General features: G+C 42.9%; 1 protein-coding gene and 1 long non-coding RNA gene across 3 annotated transcripts in view; one reads left to right on the top strand and one right to left on the bottom strand.

Annotated features, from left to right (window-relative positions):
• Lars2 (leucyl-tRNA synthetase 2, mitochondrial) overlaps window positions 1-26752 on the bottom strand; it is a 111091-nt gene that overhangs the window by 53236 nt on the left and 31103 nt on the right. For both annotated transcript variants that reach the window (XM_059269005.1, XM_059269007.1), the window contains 3 exons: window positions 19710-19801; window positions 17648-17708; window positions 1381-1470 (listed from right to left, as the gene is read on the bottom strand). In XM_059269005.1, coding sequence (XP_059124988.1) covers window positions 1381-1470; window positions 17648-17708; window positions 19710-19801 — 243 coding nt within the window. The remainder of the gene's footprint in view (window positions 1-1380; window positions 1471-17647; window positions 17709-19709; window positions 19802-26752) is intronic.
• LOC131915589 (uncharacterized) overlaps window positions 11210-26752 on the top strand; it is a 21530-nt gene continuing 5987 nt past the window's right edge. Inside the window, exon 1 of the long non-coding RNA XR_009380367.1 lies at window positions 11210-11551. This is a non-coding gene — a long non-coding RNA (uncharacterized LOC131915589). The remainder of the gene's footprint in view (window positions 11552-26752) is intronic.

Below are 26752 nucleotides of genomic sequence, written 5' to 3'. Positions count from 1 at the left end.
ACTGTACCCCAAGGTAATCACTCTGAGTCCTACTCCATAGATTCACTTGGCTGGAAAAACACATGGTCCTAACCATGAGGAAGACTCTCTAGAGTTCCTGATAGTTTCTGTCTTTGTTTAAAACAAATACTTCTGCCTACACTTACTACTGTGAACATTCAGGTGTCTCCTGGTAAAAGAAGGACTGAGTACAGAGGAGTCTAAGGGTTGTACTACCTGATTTAAGATACATTGCTTAAAAGTTTAACGGTAGACTATGTGCAATTCCTCAGTACCAAAAAGTATTCCTAGTAATTCCCATCAGAGATGGTGCTAGCAACTGCCTCAAAGATCCTTCTTCCTTCCTGTTTACAGTCTGCATCCACCTCAAGTCTGGTCTGCAGGCTGGTTTGCCTTCTCTAAGGAATTCTGGTGGGCTGTGGGAGGTGCTACTAAAGGCTACAACACTGTCAGACAGCCTCTCCTGCTTGGTCAGGGACCCAACACTGCCCTCTAGCCTGTGCTAGAGGTATCCTTACTTTCCACCCCTTTGAGACAGTGCTAAAGTCAGCACAGTTAGCCCTTTATTATAGTCTCTTCAGTGGCTCTTTCAAGATATGTTGGAACCTGACTGGTTCTGGATATTTTCCACATCAGCATAAAAATCAGGGTGGGGAGAGGTTAGCTAATCCATGAGTTATAATCTAGATTATGATTTTATAATAGTATAAATATACTATTATAATCGTAAGTAGTAAGTTACTAATATACTAAATAGTAAGTAGTATAGTTAACCAAAAACTTGAAGCTATGCCATCTGGAATCAGACAGAAAGAGGAGCATGGAACAGTTTATCTCCTCTAACACGGGGTCCCCAAGTCTTCCCCTCATAATTTTATAGAGATGACCAGGATATTAAGTAACTAGGACCTAAAATTTTTAGGTTCATAAACCAAAGAAGATTGGCCCATCTATTATTATCACTAATATCAGAGAGATTGAAGGAAAGTTTTACTTAGTAGGTATAAAAAATAGTTTTATTTTTGGTAGTGCTAAGTCTTCTACAGATGAGTCTATGAACTTGAGACTGCACTCATCTTTACCAGTATATGCAAACAAACAGGATTTTCTTTCTTTCTCATGTAAAAGTTATGATTCTTCTCTCTCTCTCTCTCTCTCTCTCTCTCTCTCTCTCTCTCTCTCTCTCTCTCTCTCTCTCTCTTAGTATTTTTGGGACAGGGTCTTACTATGTAGCTCTGGCTGTCCTGGAACTTGATTCGCCTGCCTCTACCTCTAAAGTGTTAGGATTAAAGGTGTGTGCCACCACACCTAGCTAAAAGTGATGATTCTAAGATGGAGAGAATTTATAAAAATTTAAAAAGGTAGCTAACATGAATTTACCTCCCTTTGATAGGCCAGACCAGCTTCGTAGAGTTTGATAAACAGGTATTGAGTCCATTTGTAGTAATCTGGCAAACAGGTAGTGATTTCCTGCCAAAAAAGGAAGACGCAATAAATACACAGTCCGGCCCTGAAGCACTCCACCACACATACCACAGCTTTGAGACTCAGTTCTTAAAAGCAATTAAATTGCAAAGTATTTACCAATCTATTTTCACTAACTCTCAAAGTGAGGGAATAGCCATTTATTCCGGGAAGAAAGAGATGATGTTATTGGAATGTCTCCCCCACCTTTCCTAGACATGTTTAATGATAACAGACTCTCAAGTCATTTGCCTAACACCCATGACTAACAAGTTACAGTACAGGAAACAGCTATGAACTTTTTTTTTAAAAGATTTTATTTTTACTTTAAATTGTATGTGTGGGTATGGGGTATATGCACATGAGTGCCATTGTTGACAGAGGCCAGAAGAAGTTGTCAAATCCCCTGGAACTAGAGTTAACAGATAGCTGTGAGATGTCAGATACGGGTGTTGGAAACTGAACTTGGGTCCTCAAGAAGAGCAGCAAGTGCTCTTAACTACTGAGCTTTCCAATCTACCTATTGAACATTTTGGCCAGGATAAACACATGCTGGGGACCAAGAATGTAGCTCATCTGAAAAGCAATTATAAATGTCAAGAGTATTTGTTCAGTGTGATGTGATTCTCATTTCAAACTAAATCTTGTGTCTACATAGAACCTAGGGTCTGATAGTTTCCACAGCCTCATTATTTTTCCCTTTATTGTATAATATGAATCAAACATGGGGAGATTAATCAAAAGTTCCTAAAGTTTACTTTCTGCCTGAAAAACACATTTAATATAAAATTTTTAAAAATGGACCTTGACAAACTGACGAGGTTTGAAATTGATAAGTCAAACCAGATTATAACCGACATGTACTTCTTTTTTCTATTGAACTTTAAAAAGCGTAAATGAAGTGGATAAAGGGCTGTGTGTCCCCTAGTAGTAGAGTGCTTCCCTAGCAACCCCAAGGCCTTGAAGTTAATCCTCAGCACTGCCATAGGTGGAAAAAGAGAAAAGGGGTTGCTGTGAAGCAATCTTCGTACACTGTAAATATGTATTACTCGCATTGGTTAATAAAGAGCTGACTATAGCAGGGCAAGCAAGCCAGGCAAGGAGGACGCTGGAAAGAAAAAGAGAGGAGTCTTGAGAGTTGACAGCTAGACACAGAGGAAACAGGACATGTACAAAACGAGGTGATAAGCCATGAGCCACGTGGTAGAACTTAGATAAGAGATATGGGTTCATTTAAGTTGTAAGAGCTAGTTTGTAATAAGCCCGAGCTATCGGCTGAGCGTTTATAATTAATATTGAGTCTCCCTGTCAGTTATTTGGGAACTGGAGGGTGGGAAAGAAAAGTCTGCCTACAGGGGGTAACAGGAAAGTGTGTCTCAAATGGCTCCATTTGTAGTTGACTTTCAAGGAAAGGTAGGTATACTTTACCCCAAATGCAGAGCACTTCTATATTCCTTAAGATGAACAAGTGAGGAAAGCTTCAAACGCAGGAGGAAGGCAGGTATAGTAGGAAGCAGTAATCTAAAAGGGCTGCCTTTCTTATGCTAGACTTATTCGCTCACTCCTTTTGAGACAGGATCTCATGTATTCCAGGTTAGCCTCAAACTCTGAATTTCTGATCTACCTGCTTCTATCTCGAGTGCAGAGATCACAGGCACATACCACTTACTACACCTGAACTGTGTGCTGCTGGAGATCTAACCCAGGGCTTCATGCATGTTAGGCAAGCATTCTACCAACTGAGTTGCATTCCTAGCTTTCCTTGGTTGTTTTATATGCTGTTTTGTTATTGTTGTTGTTTTAAATAACAGAGTGCTAATATGAAAAAAACAAGACTTTGGGGTGGTAATAGAGATCAAACCCAACGACTCAGGTATGCTAATAAGTGCTCTAACATGGAGCTATAACCCCAGCCCAGAAAACAGTTTTTTAAAATGCAGAACAGGGATTAGAGAGAATCAGCTCAGTAAGAGAAGGGGCTGTTCTTCCAGGTCCTAAGTTTAATTCCCAGTACCCACATGGCAGCTCAGAACTATTTATATCTGTAGTCTCATGGAATTGATGCCCTTGAGTAGTGTGCGGACATAAATGCAAACAAAATACACATATACATAAAATAAATGAATGAATCTTTTTTAAAGGTGCAGAATAACTCAACTCTGACCACCATTTCCATCTCCTCATAATAAGACACACTGACAGCTGGGCAGTGATGGCGCACGCCTTTAATCCCAGCACTTGGGAAGCAGAGCCAGAGCTAGGTGGATCTTTGTGAGTTCGAGGCCAGCCTGGTCTACAGAGTAAGTTCCAGGAAAGGCGCAAAGCTACACAGAGAAACCCTGTCTCAAAAAACTAAAAAAAAAAAAAAAAAAAAAAAAAAAAAAAAGACACACTGACAAACTAGCCAATCAAATGGTGGTCCCCAGCAGCCTGACCTCCACAATACCTAAACTGTGGTTTCTCTGCCACATACATGAATCACCAGCTCCCAGGGACTCCATAGACACCTGGTATACAGGGGTACCAGACATAAGGAACTCTACCAGCTCAAGAATCAGACTAACTGACAGGGAGTAGCTTGCCTCTCCAAATCAACTTTATCAATGCTAATGCTGACTTTTCAACCTTGACCTGCTAGCATGGCACAGAATTATTCTCTTTAGTTTTCTAGTCAAGTATCTTTAAAACTTCCATGTCAGGAGCCATCTTCTATTTTGTTTCATCTTATGCTCTCCAACACTGAGATGCTGCTGAATTAAAAATAAGTTAGACATGTAAAAGTCTGTATGCAAATTTGTATACCTCATTTAAGTTTCATTAAATTCTCATTGCATTGAGGTCACAAATACACAAGGAAAATAGATTGGATTGAAGGGTAGGGTGGGTGAGGATTATGGGAAAATTTTCGTAGCCCTTGCTATTATAGAAATACCTTTTCTAAAAAAATCTTTATCCACTATAGTTTTAAAGAAGTATGTAAAGCAAATAAGAAAAAATGAAACTAGCGATGGGACCCATTAACAGCTTATTTTGTGTGTATTTGAGTTGCTCATAATAAAATATCAACATCTTTCCAATGAATATATTATAATAAAATATAATATGAATTATAAAGAATATCATTATAATGAGAATATTTTATAATGAATTGTTTTATAATACACTCTCTAAACCCCTGGATCTGCTTCCAGACACTGAATGAAAGTCACATAGCAACAGAACAGCATTATCTTCAACTAGGTTTGTGGTTTTAGAAATCAGTTTTACCTGAAGTAGAAAAGCAAGGGTAAAGTAAGTGGAGAGAGAGAGATCTTTACCTTCACATCTGGACCTGACCTGTTCTATTGTTGCTTCTGCATCTGTTTCCATCTGTAGGAAACATAATGTTAGCTGCTGAATGGTCAGGGCCACTGCTGTACCCAAGGAGGCTAGGCCTGAGGAGAGTACTGTGTTCTCCATGCTAAACCTACCTACCATGGTAGTCCAGCTTTCTTACTAAGTCAAGTAATGTGCACTTTGAGAGTCACACATCCTTTCTGGAACCTTCCATGATCTGCCCATTAGGAACAGAATAAAATGAAAACAGTGAATTCTAGTCTTCTAAAGTCATCAAAGGCATTTTTTGAAATTACATCACTTAAAAGCTTTTAGTTTAGCCAACTGATTAAAAATCAAAACCCTCTTTTCATGTGTTCACTGTGAACTACTTATTCAAAACACAGTTCTACAGTCAAGAGACCATAGGACTTAACACCCATGAAAATATTAACAGAAATTCTGCTCCCTGATGATTACTTGGCTAGAAACAATTCTTTGTCACCACTGAGTGTTCACACGTGCACTCGTGTGTGTGTGTGTGTGTGTGTGTGTGTGTGTGTGTGTGTGTGGTGTGCGCGCGCCTTGAGTAAGCTTAGGTGCCTACCATCTAGTGGGCGTATGTTTTAACACTACAGAGTTAACATAAAAGACAGTCCCCTCGCCGGGCGGTGGTGGCGCACATCTTTAATCCCAGCCCTTGCGAGGCAGAGCCAGACGGATCTCTGTGAGTTCAAGGCCAGCCTGGGCTACCAAGTGAGTTCCAGGAAAGGTGCAAAGCTACACAGAGAAACATTGTCTCGAAAAACCAAAAAAAAAAAAAAAAAAAAAAAAAAAAGACAGTCCCCTCAACTCATTCAGCTATACATGGGTTGCATTTTCTGTGTTTTGAGATAGAATCTTGTATGTAACCCAGGCTGGTCTTACACTCAGGGCAATCTTCTTGTCTCACCCTCTCAAGTGTCAGGTTTACAGAGGTGAGGCACCATACACTCTTTTTAGCTTTAAACGCTAATAGAGCAATCTTGATCCAGGAGTTTATATTATTTCAATTTAAGTCTGAAGCCACAAGCAGATCAAAGGAACATTAACTAGGCAACTCTCTAGTGGGCAGTCCATAAGAAGTAACAAAGGAGATTAAATATCATCTCCTGGGGCTAGTCTATTTACTTAGGTTCCCTCCTCCGTCACGTTTGGTCCCTCCACTGAACACGACTGGCAAAGCGCCAGAAACCTTTGTTTGCTAGGGACAATTGATGTATTTTAGCATCTAGAGTTTAAATGACTGAATATGCCCCCAAGTGGTGGTCTGACTTAGAAAATCTCATGTATAAGTTTATGTAATAAATGTTTCTATTTTGAAGTCAGAGAGACATACGGGACATACTGGTTTGTCCCCCAATAAAACAGTTATCAACACACAGAAATATTTAAAGATCACCCTTGGAATCTAGCCCATGAACCCAAATATTCAGATTCAACCACATCTGCAGGACCCACTCAGATACCTTCTATCTGTGGGGTGAGGCTCCCTTCCATCCTCATCTGCCCACAGGCACAGAAGGCACAGTTTGGTAAGACTTCTTGGTGAGACCACAGAAAAAGCAAACAGGGCTGACTGTCCCCAAGTCCCCCAACATTTCTGTACCTTACTTTTCCCTGCTTTCAAATGAGTTCACACAGCTGGAGAGCTGGCCCAGCAGTCAAGAGCACTTGCTGCACTTGCAAAGGACTGGTTTCAGCATACATTTGGCAACCCACACCTGTCTGTAAGTCCACTTCCAAGAGATCCAACACCCTCTTCAGGCATGCACATGGTGCACATACATACATGTGTGGAAATCATTCACACACAAATAAGCCCACACCTGCATTAATGTATTATTGGTTTCAACACAAATAGTCAGGTAATTCAAATGCATAGCTCTGAAAGCAGCTACAATTTGGCTTCACTCCACATAGCTCTCTATCAAGGTGTCAGCTTTTATACTCTGTGAGCTCTAGAGAGCACCATCTAGCTGTCTATCTGGGATCTCAGTGAAGTGACTCCTCCACATTGTGATCCTACACTTTACACTGCCTGGGATTGGTGTAAAAAAATTTCACAGATTTATAGGTAAACATAGAACCCAAGGCAGAAGATATACTCTCTCAGAACACAAAGAGGCTCATAACAGCTGTGCGGTGGTGGCACACGCCTTTAATCCCAGCACCCGGGAAGCAGAGGCAGGCGGATCTCTGAATTCCAGGCCAGCCTGGTCTACAAAGTTCCAGGACAACCAGGGATACACAGAGAAACCCTGTCTTGAAAAACAAACAATCAAAAAAGGAGGCTCAAAACAACCTCTTGGAAACCAACCACTCCCTTGAATAATTTAACCTAACAATTAAGCCAGTGTGACAGTGATTTCAGGCCCAGTGATTTGGCATTGATGATGTCCAGGAGGTTGAGGCACCAAGATCTGGTTATGTCTGTGATATAGAACATTTGCACTGTATGTTAGAATCATGGCATTTAGGATTCACCTGGTGCTCCACTCTAGGTGGGTCTGATGTCGGGGAAGGACACTCAGAGGCCCTTCAGCAATCCCTAGGCAGAAGAGGGACATAGAGGTTGATTGATATCTTAGCACAGTCCTGGTTTGGGTCTGAATCAGCTCTTCCTGTTGTTTTTGTCTAGGGCTTTTTCTTTTTCTCTAGAAAAAGCTAGTAGTAGGAGACTGAGGCAGGAGGATTGAAAGTTTGAGGCCAGCCTAGGTTACATAGTGAGTTCTAGGCATTACTACTTAGTGTACTGATGAGAAGGGGAGTGGCACAGGGCTGTAATCCCAGCTACTCAGAAGATGGAAGCAGTAGGATAGTCCAAGGGCAAGGAGCTGGGGGTAGTGTTAGAAAGGTAGGCTAAGTACCACACAGCTCAGTGGTAGAATGTTGTGAAGCATACAAGAGGCTTTGGGGTCAATCCTTAGTACAAGGGAGGAAAGAGCGAAGGTCAGTGAGATGGCTCACCAGACATATACCTCAGCCTTGGCCTAGATGACAGTCTTATGACGGACCCTGCACTGGAGACACAGCTAAGCCACCTAAGTCCAAACGATAAGTAAATCTCAAGAAAGGTTGTTAGTAAGAGAGACTAATGACTGGAAGGTGACAAGAACAAATGGGGGGCAGCAGTTCACCATCAAACTAGGGTGAATCCTAAAGGCCAAGTGACCTTCCCTCATTTATGACATAGCAGACTGTCTAGCCTTGTTATTTATGCCCCTAAATTTTATTGACTTCTCAAGCAGGCTGTCAGATTACGAAGATGAGTGGAGGAGCACAGGACAGAATTAGGGCCCCAAGCCCTGGATGACCTGGGACAACTGCAGGTCAGACAACTTCCTCTGACCTTACTAGTGTGTTCTGACACAGATGCTGCAACCACTGTAAGGAAGAAGAGATCTGAGGAGCCCCGGCCTGCTTTTCCAAATCTGCCAACCCCTCAGGGGTGTACCAAAGGTTCATGAATCTTCATGAAACAAAACATTCATTCCAAGAGTTAAGGGTCATCATATTTATAAAACAGACAAGGCCAAAGCTAATGTGGTAATAAACACCTATAATCTCATACTCAGGAGGCTGAGGCAGGAGAATCCCCATGAATTTGAGGCCAGTCTGAGCTACACAGTGAGTTTCAGGGTAGCCTGGGCTACAGCATGATGCCCTTTTCCAAAACAAAGCAAAGCAAAGCAATTCTGGCCTGAGGAAGAGTTCTAGATAATTTTATAAATCCAACAGGTTTTTAAAGAAATGAGTGTACTATTGTTCCTGGAATCCCAGTCTGGCTTATTCACAGCACCTCATTTGAGAAATGCCTCCCCAACACACCACACAGTGGTTTAAGAAATCTGTGTTCAGGGTCTCCAAAACTCCAAAGACAAATGGAGAACTGTTTATCATTAGCAATTTCCAGACCTGAAACACAGAACAGTAGCCTTTCAGAAGGCTTCACAATGAGGTCCTATGCTCAATATTCTACTGTCATGCTGGCTCAGCATTATACTTCTGCTCTCTTTAACTCACCAATGAGAAGACAGTGACATAGGTCTTCCTGTATCCAGTGACATAACTGTATCCTAAGACACACCAGTGGACAGGGGGTTAGAGAAGAAAGGAAAATGGATCTGCACTTGCATTCACTCACGACTCAACTCTACAGACTCACAGAGTACTGTCCACAACAGAGAATGACAGGGAGATGCCATCCAGACCCAGCTGCACACAGCAGGGCTCAGGTCCAGGAAGAGAACCTTTCTTCACCTCTGAGAAGCCTGAGGACTTTACAGACAGTCTAACCACTCTTCAGCGAAGTTTGTAAGCATCTCCTTCCATGTCTGTCTACCCCACCCCTGTCCATCTGTCCCCTTGAGAGAAGAGAAGCAAGGCTGCTGGCACCTTTACCTTGACCAGCTTCCCAGGCCAGGGTTGTCTCTCCTCTCAAGGTCCTGCTACATTCCATCTAAGCTACATCTTTCCTGGTGACTCCTTGACATCTTCAGGACCACATCTGGCCATGTATGTGGTTCCCTTCTCCCTCCTTCTTCCTGGACCATCATCCCCATGATTCCCTTAGCCAAGCTCACTGAGACCTCACTGCGGCTTTCTCCTGGCCTCTTTCCTTTGTTCCTTTTCTTTCCATCTGTCAGTTTCCATTTTGCCACAGTTCTGCATCAAACCTCCTATTTCTTCTTTGCTCACCTCTTTGCAGAATTGAAGGAAAAGGTGTTAATATCTGTGTAATTAATTAATCTTGAACCTACATTTGACTAAGCACTCATTTTTTTTTATGCAACTATGTTTTTTCCATGCAGCACTATCTTTAGATTGAAAACGAACATTTAAAGAAAACCAAAACTGACAAATGCTAGACAGTGCACTTTTATAGAGTGTGTGTTTTTTTCTTAAAGGTCTTCCTTTCCAAATCTGGGGCCACAAACTAAGTTCTTAAGTTACTTGAAAGGTTTGAATTCTACATTTCTTAAAGAAAATTTAGAATATTAACAGGAGGAAGATCAAGGCCTGCAGTTTTGAAGACACCATCTTTCTTACTGAAAATAGCTCTTCTTCAGAAGTGTGTGTGTGTGTGTGTGTTTGTGTGTGTGTGTGTGTACTGTGTGTGCATTTGACTTTTACCATGTACCTGGTAACTTGACAATTTCTCCTGCCCATACTACTCAAGATCCTAGGAGCTACTTATATGCAGACAAAAAGCAACAATTTGCTAAATTTCTTGGTAATTATTCTTTGCCAACTGACAAGAACTTCATCAAGGCAATCTAACAAATGGACAGCTTTGCTACCTTGACATTTAGGTACAGAACACTCTCCATAAAGCTACAGAAGAGGTTCACTAGTTTGAGTTGCAATTTCTTTTCAGCCTAGGTGAGCAGAGACCAGCACTCCATCTTTCTAAAAGGCATACTGATGCAATTTATGTAATTTGAAACATCCTCAAACATTCAAGTTCAACAGGGCAGAATCTTCCAACAGATACTTTCACGAGGCCAATTTCTAAGTTTCCTGACAATGTGAAGGCAATTTCTTAGACATGGATGAGGGCCAGGAGACAGAAGAAAACACCTTCTTTATAACCCACAATTCAAACTGGTGACCACAGAGCTATCTGCAGCCCCACTAAGAATGAGTTGGAGAAACTTGCCACAGTGTGAGCAATTTCACCTGAGACAAAGACCAAGAAATGAAACCATAAACTTAGAAAAAGTCACAGAAAAGTTCCTTGATAGCCCAGCAGAAAGTATGCGGGTGTGTGTGGGGGGGAGTGGAGAGAGGGGTTATACATGTTCATTTGTGTGCTCACATGTGTGCATGTAGAGGCCAGAGGTAAACAACAGGCATCTTCTGTCACTCTCTATTTTATTTTTTGGGGGGATGGGGGTGGGGGAGTTCTCTTACTAACCTGGAACTTACCAGTGTGGCTAGGCTGGCTAGAAAGCAAGCTCCAGGGATCCCCCAGCTCCACACTCCCAGTCCTTGCCCAGCCTTTATGTAGGTGTTTGTGCGTGTACAGCAGGCATTTTAGTGACTGAACCATTTCCCAGCTCCTAACCCAGTGATTTCTTTTTTAAATTTTAATTAATTAACTTATTTACTTTAGGCTCGGGTTCAAGTGGAGGAAGGCAAAATCACTTTGGCAAAAACAAAGCTCCACCTTTCCCTCTTAAAAGTGAGTTTCTACTACAGGGAACACCCAAAGGAAACACTCATTTTTCTGAGGGAGCACCAGAAACCCAGAGCTAGAGACTGGCCAGACAAACAGCTTTGCTTGTAAGGAAGGACCTAAAAGGAGACTAGCTTAGTCAAATACTTGGAGTGTCTGCCACATGTTGTCAAGGCAACTGGCTCTGAGCTCTCACAATGGAAGCTTCTCCCCAACCTGGTTGTCAGGCACTCGCCTACCTCTAAGTACTTTTTGTTTTAAGATGCTTTTGATTCCTTTAAAATTAAAAACTTCATTTAAAAATATATCTGCTACCCCATAGGGCTAGCTATTTCTAGTGGTTCAACCATTCCAATTCAATGTTTAGTCACATATGTAAATAAGGTGCCAGGACCTTGAAGCAATAATGACTTTTCGTTTTGTAATCGTAACCATGGTATCTGAAAGTGAACTCAGGCAGAAAGGATGCAGGGCCTGTGTGTTTGGGATGAAGAGGATACTATTCCTGAACTGTAATCACCATCCAAGGTGGGGAAGGAAAGACCAAAACAGGTAAGCCCGAGGCAGGAAGAAATCCCAACATAGCCCTGGAAATGTGAAATGTGTGAGCTGCTAATCCAGGATGCTAAAGCATGTTAGCTGCTCTCAGGCTTGCTTCCTCTCCCTCCCTCTCTCCCTCTCCTCCCCCTCCCCTACTCCCTCTGTCAGTGTGTGTGTGTGTGTGTGTGTGTGTGTGTGTGTGTGTGTGTACATACTTGTACATTTATATGATGCCAGAAGAAAACACTACCATCCTCTATCACTTCCTACCTGTTCCTTTAAGGCAAGGTCTCTCCTTGAACCTGGAACTCATTTTACAAGCGAGGCTGGAATACAGCAAGCCAAAATGATCCTGCTGTTTCCACTCCACTCTGAGCTGGGGTTCCAGGTGTGTGGGGGACACATGGCTTGTTATATGAGTGCTGGATCTGAACTCTAGACCTCATGACTACACAGCAAGCAGTCTGACCTGTGGAGTCATCTCTCCAGCCTTGAATTCTTTACAGATGAAATTACACCATAATGAGAAAGCAAGAGAGATGGAAACAAAAATACTTGTGTAGACAAAGGGGATGCCACAAAGCCCTCAGTGCCGACTGGGTCTTATTCAGGCTGTAAGGTATAGAAGGCACTCTTAATAGCTGTTTACCGTTATGTAAGATGTAAAGTATCAGTGCTATCCACAGTAGACACCAGCCTTATCCAGACTGGTGAGAAAGTTTGGAAAACTCACAGCCAACAAAAGGTCTAATCTAGTACAAACACTGGCTAAGTACAGGGCAGCAACTCTGCTGCCCTGGCTCCTACTCATATGTAGCCTCTCCCAAAGTCCTGCAGGTAACTACAACTGACTATCTCTCTTGGCCACATGCCCTTCGAGAAGAGCATGAGATCACTTTTTTTTTCCCAATACAAGTCTTTCATTGTCCCAAAAGACACCCCAAATCATACATATAATTCAGGATCTTGTTTCTGGAGCTGGGTAACTTAGGTCTTACTCATTAGCCTGCCGCACTATTCCCTTTTCAGACACAAAGATACCATTCAAAAACTTTCTGATATCATTGTTTTTACCTGTTGTGGCTTGCTAAATCAGGCCACTGAATCTGAAACAAGCTCAATATCATTTCCTTCAAAGATTACTTCATCCTTCTGAGCTTGAGAGGCAGAAGGCAATACCTGTCCTCATCCAAACCCAAGAAATTTCAGATTTCAACCAATGACCCATTCTCCTGAATATCAGCTGACTTGCCTACTTACCACATCAAAGTAGATCTGGCTGCCAGGTTCTCACGGCATCCCTCAGTCCCTATCTGTTAAGGGCCCTCCTAGATGGCATAAAGACCCCCTACCCCAAACTTCTCCAGCCCAGGGGCTGGGCTGCCCTTTTTCCAGCTGCCCTTCCCTATAATCCAGCTATTTTGCCCTTCTAATCCCCTTTTCTCTTTTCGTCTACCCTTGACTCTCTTGGCCAGTCTCTTAGCCCAGGCCACATCTCTTGGTCAGCGACTCCTCACCCCTCTTCCTTCCTCCTTCTCGTCATATGGCCCAGCTCAGTATAGCCATGTTCACTCTGGAGTCTCCCAGATGTCCGTGCCTCTGGCTATGCTCTCCCTCTATGTATAATAAACCTTCTCCTTCACCATATCTAGGAGCAGTCATTTTTTTTTTATTTCTTTCCTTTTTATTTCTTTTTTTCTATTAAATTTTTTCATTTATTTTACATATCAACCACAGTTTCCTCTCTCTCCTCTCTTCCTGTTCCCTCTCCCCACCTCCCATTTATCACCCCATCCACTCCTCCTCCGTTCAGAAATGGGCAGGTCTCCCATGGGCATCAACAAAGCATGGTATATCAAGTTGAGGCAGAACCTTGATGCCTTGCATCAAGGCTGGGCAAGGCATCCCAGCATGGGGAATAGGTTCCAAAAAGCCAGCTCATGTGCCAGAGACAGGTCCTGATCCCACTGCTAGGGGAAACAGACCAAACTACACAACTGTCAACACAAGCAGAGAGCCTAGGTCGGTCCCATGCAAGTTCCCTGGCTGTCAGTCCAGAGTCAGTGAGCTCCCTCTAACTTAGATCAGCTGTCTCTGTGGGTTCCCCCCATCATGATCTTCCCCCACTCCCCTTGCTCATACAATCCCTCCTCCCTCTCTTCAACTGGACTCCCAGAGCTAGGCCCAGTGCTTGGCTGTGGATCTCTGCATCTGCTTCCATCAGTTATTGGATGGAGTCTCTCTGATTACAATTAGTCAGTCACCAATCTGATTACAGGAGAAGGCCAGTTCAGGCACCCTCTCCACTATTACTAGGAGTCCTAGCTGGGGTCATCTCTGTGGATTCCTGGGAGTTTCCCTGGCACTAGGTTTCTCCCTAATCCCAAATGGCCCCCTCTATCAAGATATCTTTCATTACTCTCCCCCTCTGTCTCACCTCAACTCAACCAACCCAATCTCTCATGTTCCCCTCCCCTCCACCCCTTCCACCCGCCCCCAGTTTACCCAAGAAATCTCATCTATTTCCCCTTCCCAGGGAAATCCATGCGTTCCTCTTAGAGTCCTCCTTGTTACCTAGCTTCTCTAGGGCTGTGGATTGTAGCCTGTTATGAGTGAGTACATAACGTGTTTGTCTTTCTGGTTCTGGGTTACCTCACTCAGACATTATTTCTTTTTTTCATTCAGGGGCCATATCCTCAGTCTCTTCCTCTCCCTTTTCTCCCATCCATTCCTGCCTATGAAGTGAACAGCTCTGCTCTTTGGCATGCTCCTTGCCATGATATGCTAATTCCTCTCCACAGACTTAATCAATCATGGATCATCCTAGGCTGTGAGCCAGGATGATCTTTTTCTCTCTGTGAGTCAATAATCTCGGTATTTGTTAGTAATGGTAAGCTGACTAACATAAACACAGTCTACACCTTTTCAGAAAGTCTACCAATTATTCCAGAAAGTAAGTGCTTCACAAATAAAAGCCCTCTCTCCCCACTCCTTTCTCTCTTCTTTCTCCCTCTCTCCTCTTCCTTTAATAGATGCTGAGCTAGTTGCATTCAGCTTTCAGTTTCTTCTCAACACGGCACACACTGCTCTGGGAATAACATCTGAAAGAGTGAAGCACAGGAGGTCCTGAGAACACTTCACAATCATCTTGGCTCACTAGAAACGCATTAATTCTAGGAATGTATGCTTCACAATCCAGAGAATTCATCTTTTGCTGTATGGACAATGAGCACATAGCTCAAGAGCTGGGCCTCCTATACGACTTCTCATCTAGGGAGAGTCAGGAGAAAGAAGTTATGACCCAACTACAAGGCTATGTCTCTTCTGTCTGGGGACAAGCTAGCACTGCTGAGCTATCTTATTTTTCAAATATTTGGCTACTTGTCAGTTAGCCATCTGCTGGTTTTTATGAGACTTTGGGACTATGGCTTGCAAAGAGCACAGCTTTATCTTGTCAATTAAATAAACTGGCCCTTGGCCTCCTCATTTTGTCCCTCTCCTCTCCTCAGACTGATGGGTCTCTTCAATCACACACTATCCCACCTCTATCATAAAGGAAGAAAACTCAGTCCAGGAGGGATTCTGAAACAAACAAGGAGCATGCAACATTCTAAACTGTGAAAGACATTGTAGGAAGCAAAAATAAATTTTCATTAACTATCTGTTTGTACTCCAGAAAACTTCTGAACATATGTGGTCTATGATGAACATAACAGCAAAATAATGAAAAGGCACCTAGCTAAGAAAAGGCATTTCTTTTCTTGAGAAGAAAAACGGGGCTGGATGAATTAAAGAATAAATCTAAAAATACAAAAACAAATTAGTACCAATACTAAAAACAACATTGGTTCTACATAAAAACAACAAGTTTTCCAGAAAGTAGAAGAAAAAAAGATTGAAAGAACGGTGACCAAGGTGGGACCGAGGGCTCCGTAGGCAATGAGCTTAGAGAAAGTCAGCTCTTGAGAAGGATCCTGGGCAAGAGCATTCATATACTAAACAGCAGGCAAAACTAAAACCAAAGAATTCACACTGCAAGGATGCTGAGGACAGTGTTAAGTTGCCAGAGCAGAGAAAGAGACTCCAAGAAAACTGTCTCAGCTTCCTGTCTGCCATGAAGGAACAGCTCTGCTTGAACATGATGCTCTACCCCACCATGGCCCAGAAATTCAAACCATCCTACCAAAATGAAACTTCTGAAACAGAGAGCCACAATACCTCACCACCACAACCACCACCACCACCACCACCACAACCACCACCACCACCACCACCACTACCACCACCACCACCACACCTACAATTCCAGGAAGCATCAAAATGGGCATGTAAAGTGGACCACAGGTAGAGATGACTCTGGCTGACCTTAGACATTCCTATCAAACAGACAATGGAGCAGCTGGTGGTCACACAAACCTGCAAGTGACTAAACAGCACAATACTGCAGATGTGGGAGGGGATCTCAGTAAGAACTAAGCTCTAGCTAACAGGATCATACTGGTGTCAATTCCTGATTGTGATCTTATAATATGCAAAACATCTGCAGTGCCCTGCCAACTTCTAGGCGTGTCCTAAAAGTTTTGCTATTTTTGTTGGTTTTGGTTTTTTAAGACAATGGATGGTTATGGTAGTTTGTGTAAGAATGGCCCCCAGGGCACATGTATTTGAACGCTTAGAGAGTAGCACTATTTGAAAGGATTAAAAAGTGTAAACTTTGTCTCGAAAAACCAAAAAAAAAAAAAAAAAAAAAGTGTAAACTTATTGGAGTAGGCATGGCCTTGGAGAAAGTGTGTCACTGGGGATTGGGTTGAACAATAGAGACTGAACATGGTCATGTATAATCTTGTAGGAATCCTGTTTTACAATCCAGACACTAAATAGTCAGTAGATCCTTTAGAGTACAACTATCCTTTTAAATTTGTTTAAAAAAAAAATTGTTCCACCTTGGGCAAACAATTTCAGGAAGGAGAGACATGTAGCCCCCTACTGCTGCAACAATATCCTCACTCCCAAGTCCCTCAGCCTCACCCCTATAAAAGGTCACAACCAGCTTTTCCCTTGGCAGACCCCCACAATTTCCCATGAGAGAGCCCCAAAACAAAACAATTTTTTTAAACAAATGTAAATGGACAGTTGTTCTCTTTAACAGCACAGCCTTTGTCTTTTTCCACCATACTCATTTTATATCAATCATTCAAGAGGTTGCTAGGAAAGGAAGGGACTTGAATTTACATTTATCCCAATGCTTCAGTAAAACCCCACTCAGTCTGCAGAGTGAGTGGGTGATAAGAGGGATCATAGCATGGATGGGGCCTTTCACTGAAGGACAAACAGCAGCTTTTACCCATTAGCTTACTCCTCCAATGCCTGGGCCTCTAAAGGTCTTTTTCACAGCTGGCATGATCCTCTGTGAACCCTCCTGAGTCTGGGATTTTCCATTGGCTTTTGTGTGTAACTTTAAAAAAATAATAATAATTTAGGTACTTTTATTTCATTTGCATTGGTATTTTGCCTGCATGTATGTCTGTGTGAAGGTGCCAGATCTTGGAGTTAGAGACAGTTGTAACTGACATGTGGGTGCTGGGAATTGAACCCAGGTCCTCTGGAAGAGCAGTCAGTGCTCTTAACCACTGAGCCATCTCTCCAGGCCCCAGGTGTGTAACTTTTTGATAGAGATACAGACCAAAGACTGCATGTGGCAGAACTGTGTGTTTACTGATTCTGAGTACAGAATAAAATATAAATAAATGGCCAGTTAATCACCCAGAGGACCAGCAGGTTAATATTTAATCACTTTAATGTGGATTCCAATAATCCCTTTAAATTGTTTCTATGAGCCAGAAATCCTTGTGCAAAGCCTTTGCCACACACAGCACAGCCCATTATGAAGTCAAATAAGTTACCTCTCTTAGCTTAATCCCACAGAAAATTATTTGTTCACAGGCAAAATACCCACTCAGGTTCTGTTGTGTTTGTGGAGTACTAAGCCTTCCCTCCTGTGACCTGTCAACTCCCCTCCTTCTCCCAACACAAACAGGAGGAAGAGCCCCACGCAATCAGGCCTTTCCCTGAACAGAGCAGAGCCCTCAGGAAGAAAGGCCGACTCACCCTGTCCCAGGTGAAGCACAGGCCGAGGCGGTCAAGCTGTTTCTTCATGTATTTAATATTGCTGTGGAACAAAGGGAAGCAAGTTTGACTTTGAGAGGAAGTCAGGCCCATAGATGAACGACATTTTAAGGACGTTTTAGAAAACTTAAAAGTCTAGCTCAGTCAAGGAAGCCTTAACTGTTGCTTTGCCCTGGCAGAAAAACAAAAAGCCAAACCGTAAGAGTCAGTAAAATATCAACATGCAAGCAGACACACAGGATCTGGACATGCTCATCACTAGATGTCACCTTGGTCTTGGCCCTGGAGGCAGCTCCTTCCCCTGGCCACTCTGACAAGCAACCTCTAAATGTGTGATCCTGGACTCTCCATATGTCTATGTTCTATATAGAGTTAAGTCAAGCAAGCAAGTTTTAAAGAGATCTAAAGCATAAATAAATAAACAAATGAACAAATAAAAACCTTTATGTCCAGACTGGCTTGGAGCTCAGTGGAAGAAGCTCTTGCCTGGCATGTGTAAGCTCTGAATTCAATCCCCAGAACTGTGTGTGTGAATGTTACACCTACACACACAACACATACACAACACACACACACACACACACACACACACACACACACACACACACACCACTCTTAATGTACAGACTTGGGAAATTCAAAAGAAACCACACAGTGTTCTGTCAATCAGAACCTAAACCTGCCCCAAGATTGGATAACAGAGAAGTTCACTAGTCAATTTAGTTCTTGTTGCTGGGAATCAACTTATGCCACATTTGATCTACTTTATTAGAGTTGTCATTTTATCCTTTTATCCTTTTATATCACTTCCATTAATCTAGAATTAATTATATGATGGAAAGAGAGCACAGTGAATTTCCTGCCATGCAGCCTTGGGTAGAAATAAGAGTGGTGAAGGGGCTGGGAAATAGTGTATGTATGTGTTGTGGGGGATAGTTGGGGTGGGGGGAGATAAGAGTGCTCAGTTTACAAGCACAAGGACCTGAATTCAAATCCCCACAATCCATGTAAAAAGCCAAGCATGGCTTGCATGCTGTAATCCTTGCCTTGGGGCAGATAGAGCCAAGCAGGTCTTGAGAGCTTACTGACGAGCCAGACTAGCTAAAACAGTAAGCTTCCAGCTCAATGACAGACCCTGTTTCAGAACAGTAAAGTGATCCTGCTTTGGATTCCAAGTGGACATGTTCAGCTGAGCACATGTATGGGGTCCCATACCTATACATTCATGTATATTCATCTTAAAGAAAGGGGGGCAGGGGAAAGGAGAAGAGAAGAGTCAGTGGAGGTTCCAAAGACAGGCCCTTGAACTGCCCTTCTGCATCTGAAGGGTGAGATGATGAAGGGTCCAAGAAGATTCTAGTATAAGGTGTTCCATACTTTACCAGCAGGGAGAGGGCTGGGGTGTCTGAGCCATGGGGCGTTAAGAAAAAGCCACACGTAGCCTCAGGTAACTACACTAAGTTGTTCCTTGCTCATAAATGATGAAAACAAAAATTAAATTTTCACAGAAAATGAGAATGATATAGAAACTGAACAAATGCAATTCTCTCTACTTTGCTTTCTTCATAAAGGTAAGTGCTCCAAGAAAGAATAGCTTGGTAAATAACAAGCATCCAAACAACCTCTGAATAAACAAACACCAACCTTCTTTGGTATTTCTTAGGAATACAGAGTATTAAGAGGCAAATATCAGGAGCTGCACAACGGCTCAGTAGGTAAAGGTGTTTTCTTCCAAGACTAACAGCCCGAGTTTGATCTCCACAACCCACAAAATGGAAGAAAAGAACTTACTCCCATAAATTGTCCCATAACCTCCATATGTGCCACTGTGACACATGCGCCTTACCCCCTAACTAACTAATTAACTAACTAGACAAACACCAGTGCACACCTTCCTGTTTATTTTCCTCTTGGCAATTTGCCAATGTTGCGGTGGTTTTAGTGTTTGTTCTTTTTTGCTTTCTGGTCTCTCTCATGCATAGACTTAAAAATATTTTAAAAAGGTTCCCATATACAAGTGTTTGAGTACACATTAAACATTTACCTTTGAGTCCAGCTTTCTGGGTGCAAATTCCTCTCGATGGCAGCATTTTCGGCAGGCAATCCAAATGCATCCCATCCCATGGGGTTGATAACCTGGTATAAAAGAACAAAGTGGAAATGACAGAGAAAACATGACAATGGATTTATAAAAAGGAGTCATGCCTCACCAGGAAGAAACCTTTCCTTCTGCTACCTTCCTCTTTTCCAGGCTGCCCTCTTCACATGGTATCTGAGTTTCAGGAGGGACGTTTGTCATGATCCCTCCTTCCTTTGCCTATCACTGTTTTTCATTTTTAACAAAGCCTTGTGAACAGGGATTCAGGTGTCTGGTCTAAAAAAAATTTTTTTTTCAAAGAAAATGATAAAGCAAGTCTCTTCAAAGAACATGTCTATTGAAGAATAAAGAATATGTTCCAAGTATAGATGCAAACCTCTACCAATCATCCCATAAAACCTGAGACCATCTTCATAACTGGACAGTGAGGTGGGAGTAAAGGGTTAAGAATGATATCCAGAAAGCTTCATATAAAGCCTTACAAAATTCAGTATGAAAAATAGTTGGCCAAGAGAAAGGCTAGAACACTGCCCCCCTAACTAAAAGGGATCACTGGCTCAGGAAGAGGTACTCCAAAGTAAACCATGGCTCATTAAAAAAACCAGAACAGGGCTGGGGAGATGAGATGGCACAGTGATTAAAGTGCTTGCCACAAAGCAAGAGAATGGGAGTTTGGATCCCCAGGGTCCACATAAATGCCAGTGGACATGGCAGTCCATCTCTAATTACAGCTTCTTCTGAAGGTGGAAACAGGGAACCCTAGGAACAAGCTGGCCTAGAGACCTAGGTTTAAGATATCCTGCCTCAATAGGTTTACACATCTTTAATCCCAGCACTCTGCAAGTAGAGGCAGGCAGATCTCCATGAGTTCCAGACCAGCCTGGTCTACACAGTGAGACCATGTCTAATGAGACCACCAAAACCCAGATTGTTTGTCTTGGAAAAATAAAATGTCTAGGCTTTCAAAATGTTTGTCTCATGCTAGAATTTTCCAGTTATGGAACTGTGTTCTCCAATGCAGCAGCCACCAGCCACATTTAAGACTCAGAACTGGGTAGAAGGTCATTTCCTTGGGGGTGGGGGGTAGGTCTGTTGTTTTACCTTCTCTACAGTGGCTGCACTTTAGCCCTGGGGGAATTCTGTTCCCCCAGGCAATGGCTCTGTTGCTGATGCTAAAGGTAGTTCTAACTAAATCTCTATCGTTCTAATAAAAGTTTCAAAGGCTAGGGTGAAAACCTACCTCGCTTAAGAGAGAGTAGCAGCTGGGAGGTGGTGGTGCACACCTTTAATCCCAGCACTCGGGAGGCAGAGGCAGGCAGATCTCTGTGAGTTCAAGGCCAGCCCGGTCTACAGAGCAAGTTCCAGGACAGACTCCAAAGCTACACAGAGAAACCCTGTCTCGAAAAACTTTAGATAGATAGATAGATAGATAGATAGATAGATAGATAGATAGATAGATAGATATAGATAGAGGAGAGAGAGAGAGGGGGTGGGAGAGGAGAGAGAGAGAGAGAGAGAGAGAGAGAGAGAGAGAGAGAGAGAGGAGAGAGAGAATTGACTAACTTACTGGCACCCAGAAGGCACTCCCTTCTGTACTGCCTAAAAAAAAAAAATGCTAAGCTCCCCTCTCTTACTTCCTATCAACCAGTTGCTAACCCCGCCTCTCTGGGCCCAGGTTAATTTTATTTAATTTATGCAAATGCAACACATCTTTACATAGTTAACAAATGCAGCATGAACAAATGTTAACACATCTTTGGCTGGTTAAACAAATATTCCACAACAGGGTCCTTGCAGGCAGCAGGGAAATAATCCAGGCAAGAGAAGAAAGAAACTTGATCAGTCCAACTTAGGTAACTGGTGTTCAGCTAAACTTTGAGAGTCTGACATCAGTTAGTTTATTTTAGCCATATTTAAGCACAGCAATTTTGGGAAATAAAAAGATTTTTGATAACAATTAACTCAGTCCCCTGAGTATAGCAAAGCTTAAGATGTGTTTAAGTTTCTTTCACAGAGAAGATGGGTACTGTTGACTTAGAGATGGAGTCCAAGATTTAGGATTTAAGGAGAATGACTGAGGTAAACATAATGACTGTGGGTGTTAACATTGAAGTCATTTAGGCTGTTGTAAGGCAGAAATGACATCACTCATAAGGATGGGTTTCATGGCCTAGAAGCAATGCTCAAGATTTAGGTAAAAGGGTCTAGGATAAGTAAAGCATAAATTCTGGGGGATGTGGGTGGAGGTTGGCTCAACAGATAGCAAAGGATCACCAGGTTGTAAACTATGTCCATTCCAAGCATTCCTTTGAAGGATGCCTGTGGGTTTAACTTTCCTTGTGCACAAGGGCAAAAAGTCCCCAAATCTTCTGTAGTCAACTGGAAATAGATTCCTATTCTTTTTTTTCTTCACTGATGTTTTTCAAATTAAAAACATAATACAGTTGGAGCTGGAAAGATGGCTCAGTGGTTAAGAGCACTGGCTGCTCTTCCAAAGGACCCAGATTTGATTCCCAACACCCACACAGCAGTTCAAAACTGTTATAACTCCAGTCCCATGGCATCTGATGCTCTCTTCTGGTCTCTGTGGGCACTGCATGCACATGGTGCATAGACATACATGCAGACAAAATACTCATCCAAACATATACAGGAACATGTAGTTTCTATGGGAATAGAACCTGCTACACAAAGTATTTCATGACCTGCCTTTTTCATTTAACATTATATCATAGGCATCTGTACAGAATACAAAAGTACTGATGCAGAGTTTCTGAGTGGGATGGGACCTTTCACAGTCAAGTTATGCATGACCTAAGGACTTAAGATGCTGGATGTTCAAGTTTATAAGAAAATCAACCTGGGACAGTGGTGCTGAGTATGCTGTCTCACACCAACAAAGATTAATGACACAGATTCTCATGGGAGTATGCAAGATGGAACAGGCTTTATTAAGAATTATCATAGAAAAATCGAGAACTTAAGAAAGAGTGAGAAGAAACTCTTGAGAGAAGGTGGAGTTTCCAAGACAGAAGAACCATTTCCTTTGTCCAAGTTTTTATAGGGCAATGGCAGATATTGGACAAAAGACTGAGGTAATCTCTATTGAGAATGGTTAATTCTTGGGGCTCTCATAGGTGAAGCCAAAGGAAGGCCCACATACACTCAACATGTTCCCCTGGTCCAAACAATAAGACAATCATCTGATGTTCATGCACTGCTCCCCTAGTTAAGGTTGGTTGAAGGCCCTTCTGTCCACCTCTGGCTCTGGCTTACTGGCCATGACTATATGCAAGCTGTCAGTTATTTGGCTAGGGTTACTTCCTTCCCGTTTGCAGGTGTCTTGCTTAATGTTAATTGCACTGAGTGCCCTGGCTTTGTTAGTCTTCATCCTGACTATCTATAGTCACTGCTGTTGTTGGTATCTCTGACCTTTATTTAGGGTGTCCCAAGTACTGTTAATTATATGGAGCTCTCTTCATTCTCACTGCCGTGTTCTTGGTTATTGTCTTGTCTACAGTACTATCTGGGATCTCTTTCCTGATAATGTGCTGGCATGTTATCAGCCATCCTTACTACATCTCAGACTATTATAATTAGCTGCATTAAAAGCAAGAATATGTAATAAGCAACAGTACCTAGCATGTGTCTCCCAAACGGGAAAGGTCTTTTGGAAGCTAGCCAGCTAGCCTGTTATCACTGGTCTTGTTTCCTGGAGCCTATTTGTCTCTTATGGTCCACTTGGATATCTCATATCCAGATGCAAGTATCTTTGTCTCTATCTTTAGTGCTCTTGGCTTCATTTTTTTTAAACCCTTATATTCTCTTTTTACCTTAACACCCACTCCCACATGTAGCATGAATCTTAAAAGTTCTTATTAATAAAATCTTTTTTTTTTTTTTTCCCCGAGACAGGGTTTCTCCGTGTAGCTTTGCGCCTTTCCTGGAACTCACTTGGTAGACCAGGCTGGCCTGGAACTCAGAGAGATCCGCCTGGCTCTGCCTCCCGAGTGCTGGGATTAAAGGCGTGCGCCACTGCTGTGGGATGGTCTGTATGTCAAGTGTGTTGCTGATTGGTCAATGAATAAATCACTGATTGGCCAGTGGCCAGGCAGGAAATATATGCGGGACTAACAGGAGAATCGAGAGAACAGGAAGCTGGGTGAGGGAGACACAGCCAGCCGCCACCATGACAAGCCTCATGTGAAGATGCCGGTAAGCCACGAGCCATGTGGCAAGGTATAGATTAATAGAAATGGATTAATTTAAGCTGTAAGAAAAGTTAGCAAGAAGCCTGCCACGGCCATACAGTTTGAAACCAATATAAGTCTCTGTGTTTACTTGGTTGGGTCTGAGGGGCTGTGGGGCTGGCAGGTGAGAGAGGTTTGTCCTGACTGTGGGCCAGGCAGGAAAACTCTAGCTACAAATGGCGTCCAACGTGTTGGCAAGAGTTTCCACCTAAAACCTGAGTAAAAAGATTCTAAAACGGAGCTAAAAACAGCTCCTAGTTGTCTCTTTTAAGCTAGCGGCAGCCTGTGTGTTTGAGCTACTATGGCGGGTTCCTGGTGTGCATGCTCAACCTGCAGTATGGCGGGAATGAGGCCTCTGCAAGTGGCACATTAAGTTGTGTGGTGGATTTAGCCTTTGCTAGTACAAAACAACAACAACAGAAAAAGAGGTTTCTGGGCTACACACTGCTTTGATAGAAGCATAGACCCACTATTTCTGAGAGTTGATGGCTCCCAGAGCTGGCGGAAAATGTACCACAGCCATGTTGGGAAGCTGAAGTGGGCGGAGCCAGCAGCCATAGCGCCAGCACCGTTTCAGGCTTAGAAGGCTACAGTTTAAAGCAATAGGCTCAAGGTAATATAAAAAATAAGCCACGTAAAGATGGCTACCACACAGAGAATCTGGATTATGTTCTTTTTGATATTCGTAACTGAACAAAAACATTTGATTACAAAAGCTGTTGAGTTATGCCAAAATGTATATTTTAAAGGTACTTTGACTTCAAAATTTGGATGTAAGGATATGTTGCTTTGGAAAGGAGGCTCTGCTTTTGTTTCCACAGAAAGCCAGAGGCTATGGATTTGTTCCAGATTAAGATACATCAGGTTTGACCAGCCAAGACCACCTGAAAGGTCTCGGATGACACCATGGCCCAGATGATCCAACATCCAGAACTGTTTCAAGGCAACTGGCTCACATGATACACCCTCATGGACTACTCCATAATCCTAAAATATTCTTTGTGTCCCCATAAGATACAATGCCCCCCTCCAGCAGGAAGTAGTAAGAGAAGCTACACCCAAATTCCCAAATATACCAAGCTGACTTTGGAGATGTGTAAAGGTTAAAACCTTCCTTTTTAAGAAAAGAAAAGGGGAAGTGCTGTGGGATGGTCTGTATGTCAAATGTGTTGCTGATTGGTCAATGAATAAATCACTGATTGGCCAGTGGCCAGGCAGGAAGTATAGGCGGGACTAACAGAGAGGAGAATTGAGAGAACAGGAAGCTGGGTGAGGGAGACACTGCCAGCCGCCACCATGACAAGCCTCATGTGAAGATGCCAGTAAGCCACGAGCCATGTGGCAAGGTATAGATTAATAGAAATGGATTAATTTAAACTGTAAGAACAGTTAGCTAGAAGCCTGCCACGGCCATACAGTTTGTAAGCAATATAAGTCTCTGTGTTTACTTGGTTGGGTCTGAGTGGCTGTGGGACTGTCGGGTGAAAGAGATTTGCCCTGACTGTGGGCCAGGCAGGAAAACTCTAGCTACACGCCACCACCGCCCGGCCTTATTAATAAAATCAAACCTGAGCCAGGTATTGGGTTGAACACTAGAAGATCAGAGAGACAGAACAAGCCACAGCTAACCTCACCTGGCCAACTTCTCAGGTGGTCTTGTTTCCTCAGACTCGAAGCTTCTGTGTCCTCATCCCAATGGCTCTCAGCTGAACTACTGCTTGAAAGCCTGAACACTTAACCAGCCAAATGCTTCTAGTTTCTGGTCCTCACGCCTTATATATCTTTCTGCTTTCTGCCTCACTCCCTGGGATTGAAGGCTCACTTTCTGGGATTAAAGGCGTGAGTCACCATGCTTGGCTGTATCCTTGAACACATGGATTTCTGCCTCTGGAATGCTAGGATTAAAGGCGTGTGCTACCACTGCCTATCTTCATGTTTAATACTGTGGCTGCTCTGTCTCTGACCCCAGATAAGTTTATTAGCATGCACAATATTTGGGGGAATACAATACCACACCCACAGTAGCATATATGGGAGATACATAATTTTCAGCATGGGTCCTTTTCCCTTACTGCCTACTGTGAGCTAGCTCTTGCCTCAGCATGTATACAAATCTCTAAAACCAAAATTCTAACATTCGCTGAGTAAATCTATTCTGTTCAGCTTTGGGAACCTGACTAGATATATCCCAACACAGTTGGGACATGAGGTCTCTTTCCTTCCATGAAATATGGGGTGTTCCATCCTCCCTAAAAGCATTCCCCATCTCAGAAACTGCTTCCTCTTAAGCTTCACACAGCTCTGGTATAGATGGCCAATTTCAAAACTCTTCCATAATAGAGAAGGATCCATGAGTTTGGACCCTTCCCCAGGCTTTTCTGAAGATAGACTAGCTACTGCAGTGGTAGGGACTCTTCTCACAAAGATTCCCAGTGGTAGGACAACCTCGTGGTGACATCTGAGAAAGCAGAATGGAAGCTGAAGCAGGTCCAGACCCAGATGAGCCTCAAGGACCTGGTCCCAGTACCCAGAGTGCCTAAGCCCCTGCAACATTTCTTGGATCCTGTGAGTTTTACCAGCATCTATCAAAACAAAACCTCCCTTTTTGCTGAAGTTGGTCTAACCTAAGTTTCAGTCCCCAGGAGCCAGGAAGCCTTAAACAAGCGTCCTTGGCACATAGCCTGCTCTGGAACACTGCTATATCCACAGAAGACAGTCTTCCTGTGTTTGCTTCCCCCC

Source organism: Peromyscus eremicus, chromosome 7 (genome assembly GCF_949786415.1).
Source record: "Peromyscus eremicus chromosome 7, PerEre_H2_v1, whole genome shotgun sequence".
In the NCBI taxonomy this organism is placed as follows: Eukaryota; Metazoa; Chordata; class Mammalia; order Rodentia; family Cricetidae; genus Peromyscus; species Peromyscus eremicus.
Note: the sequence above shows the minus strand (reverse complement) of the source record. Positions and strands in the feature narration are given on the sequence as shown.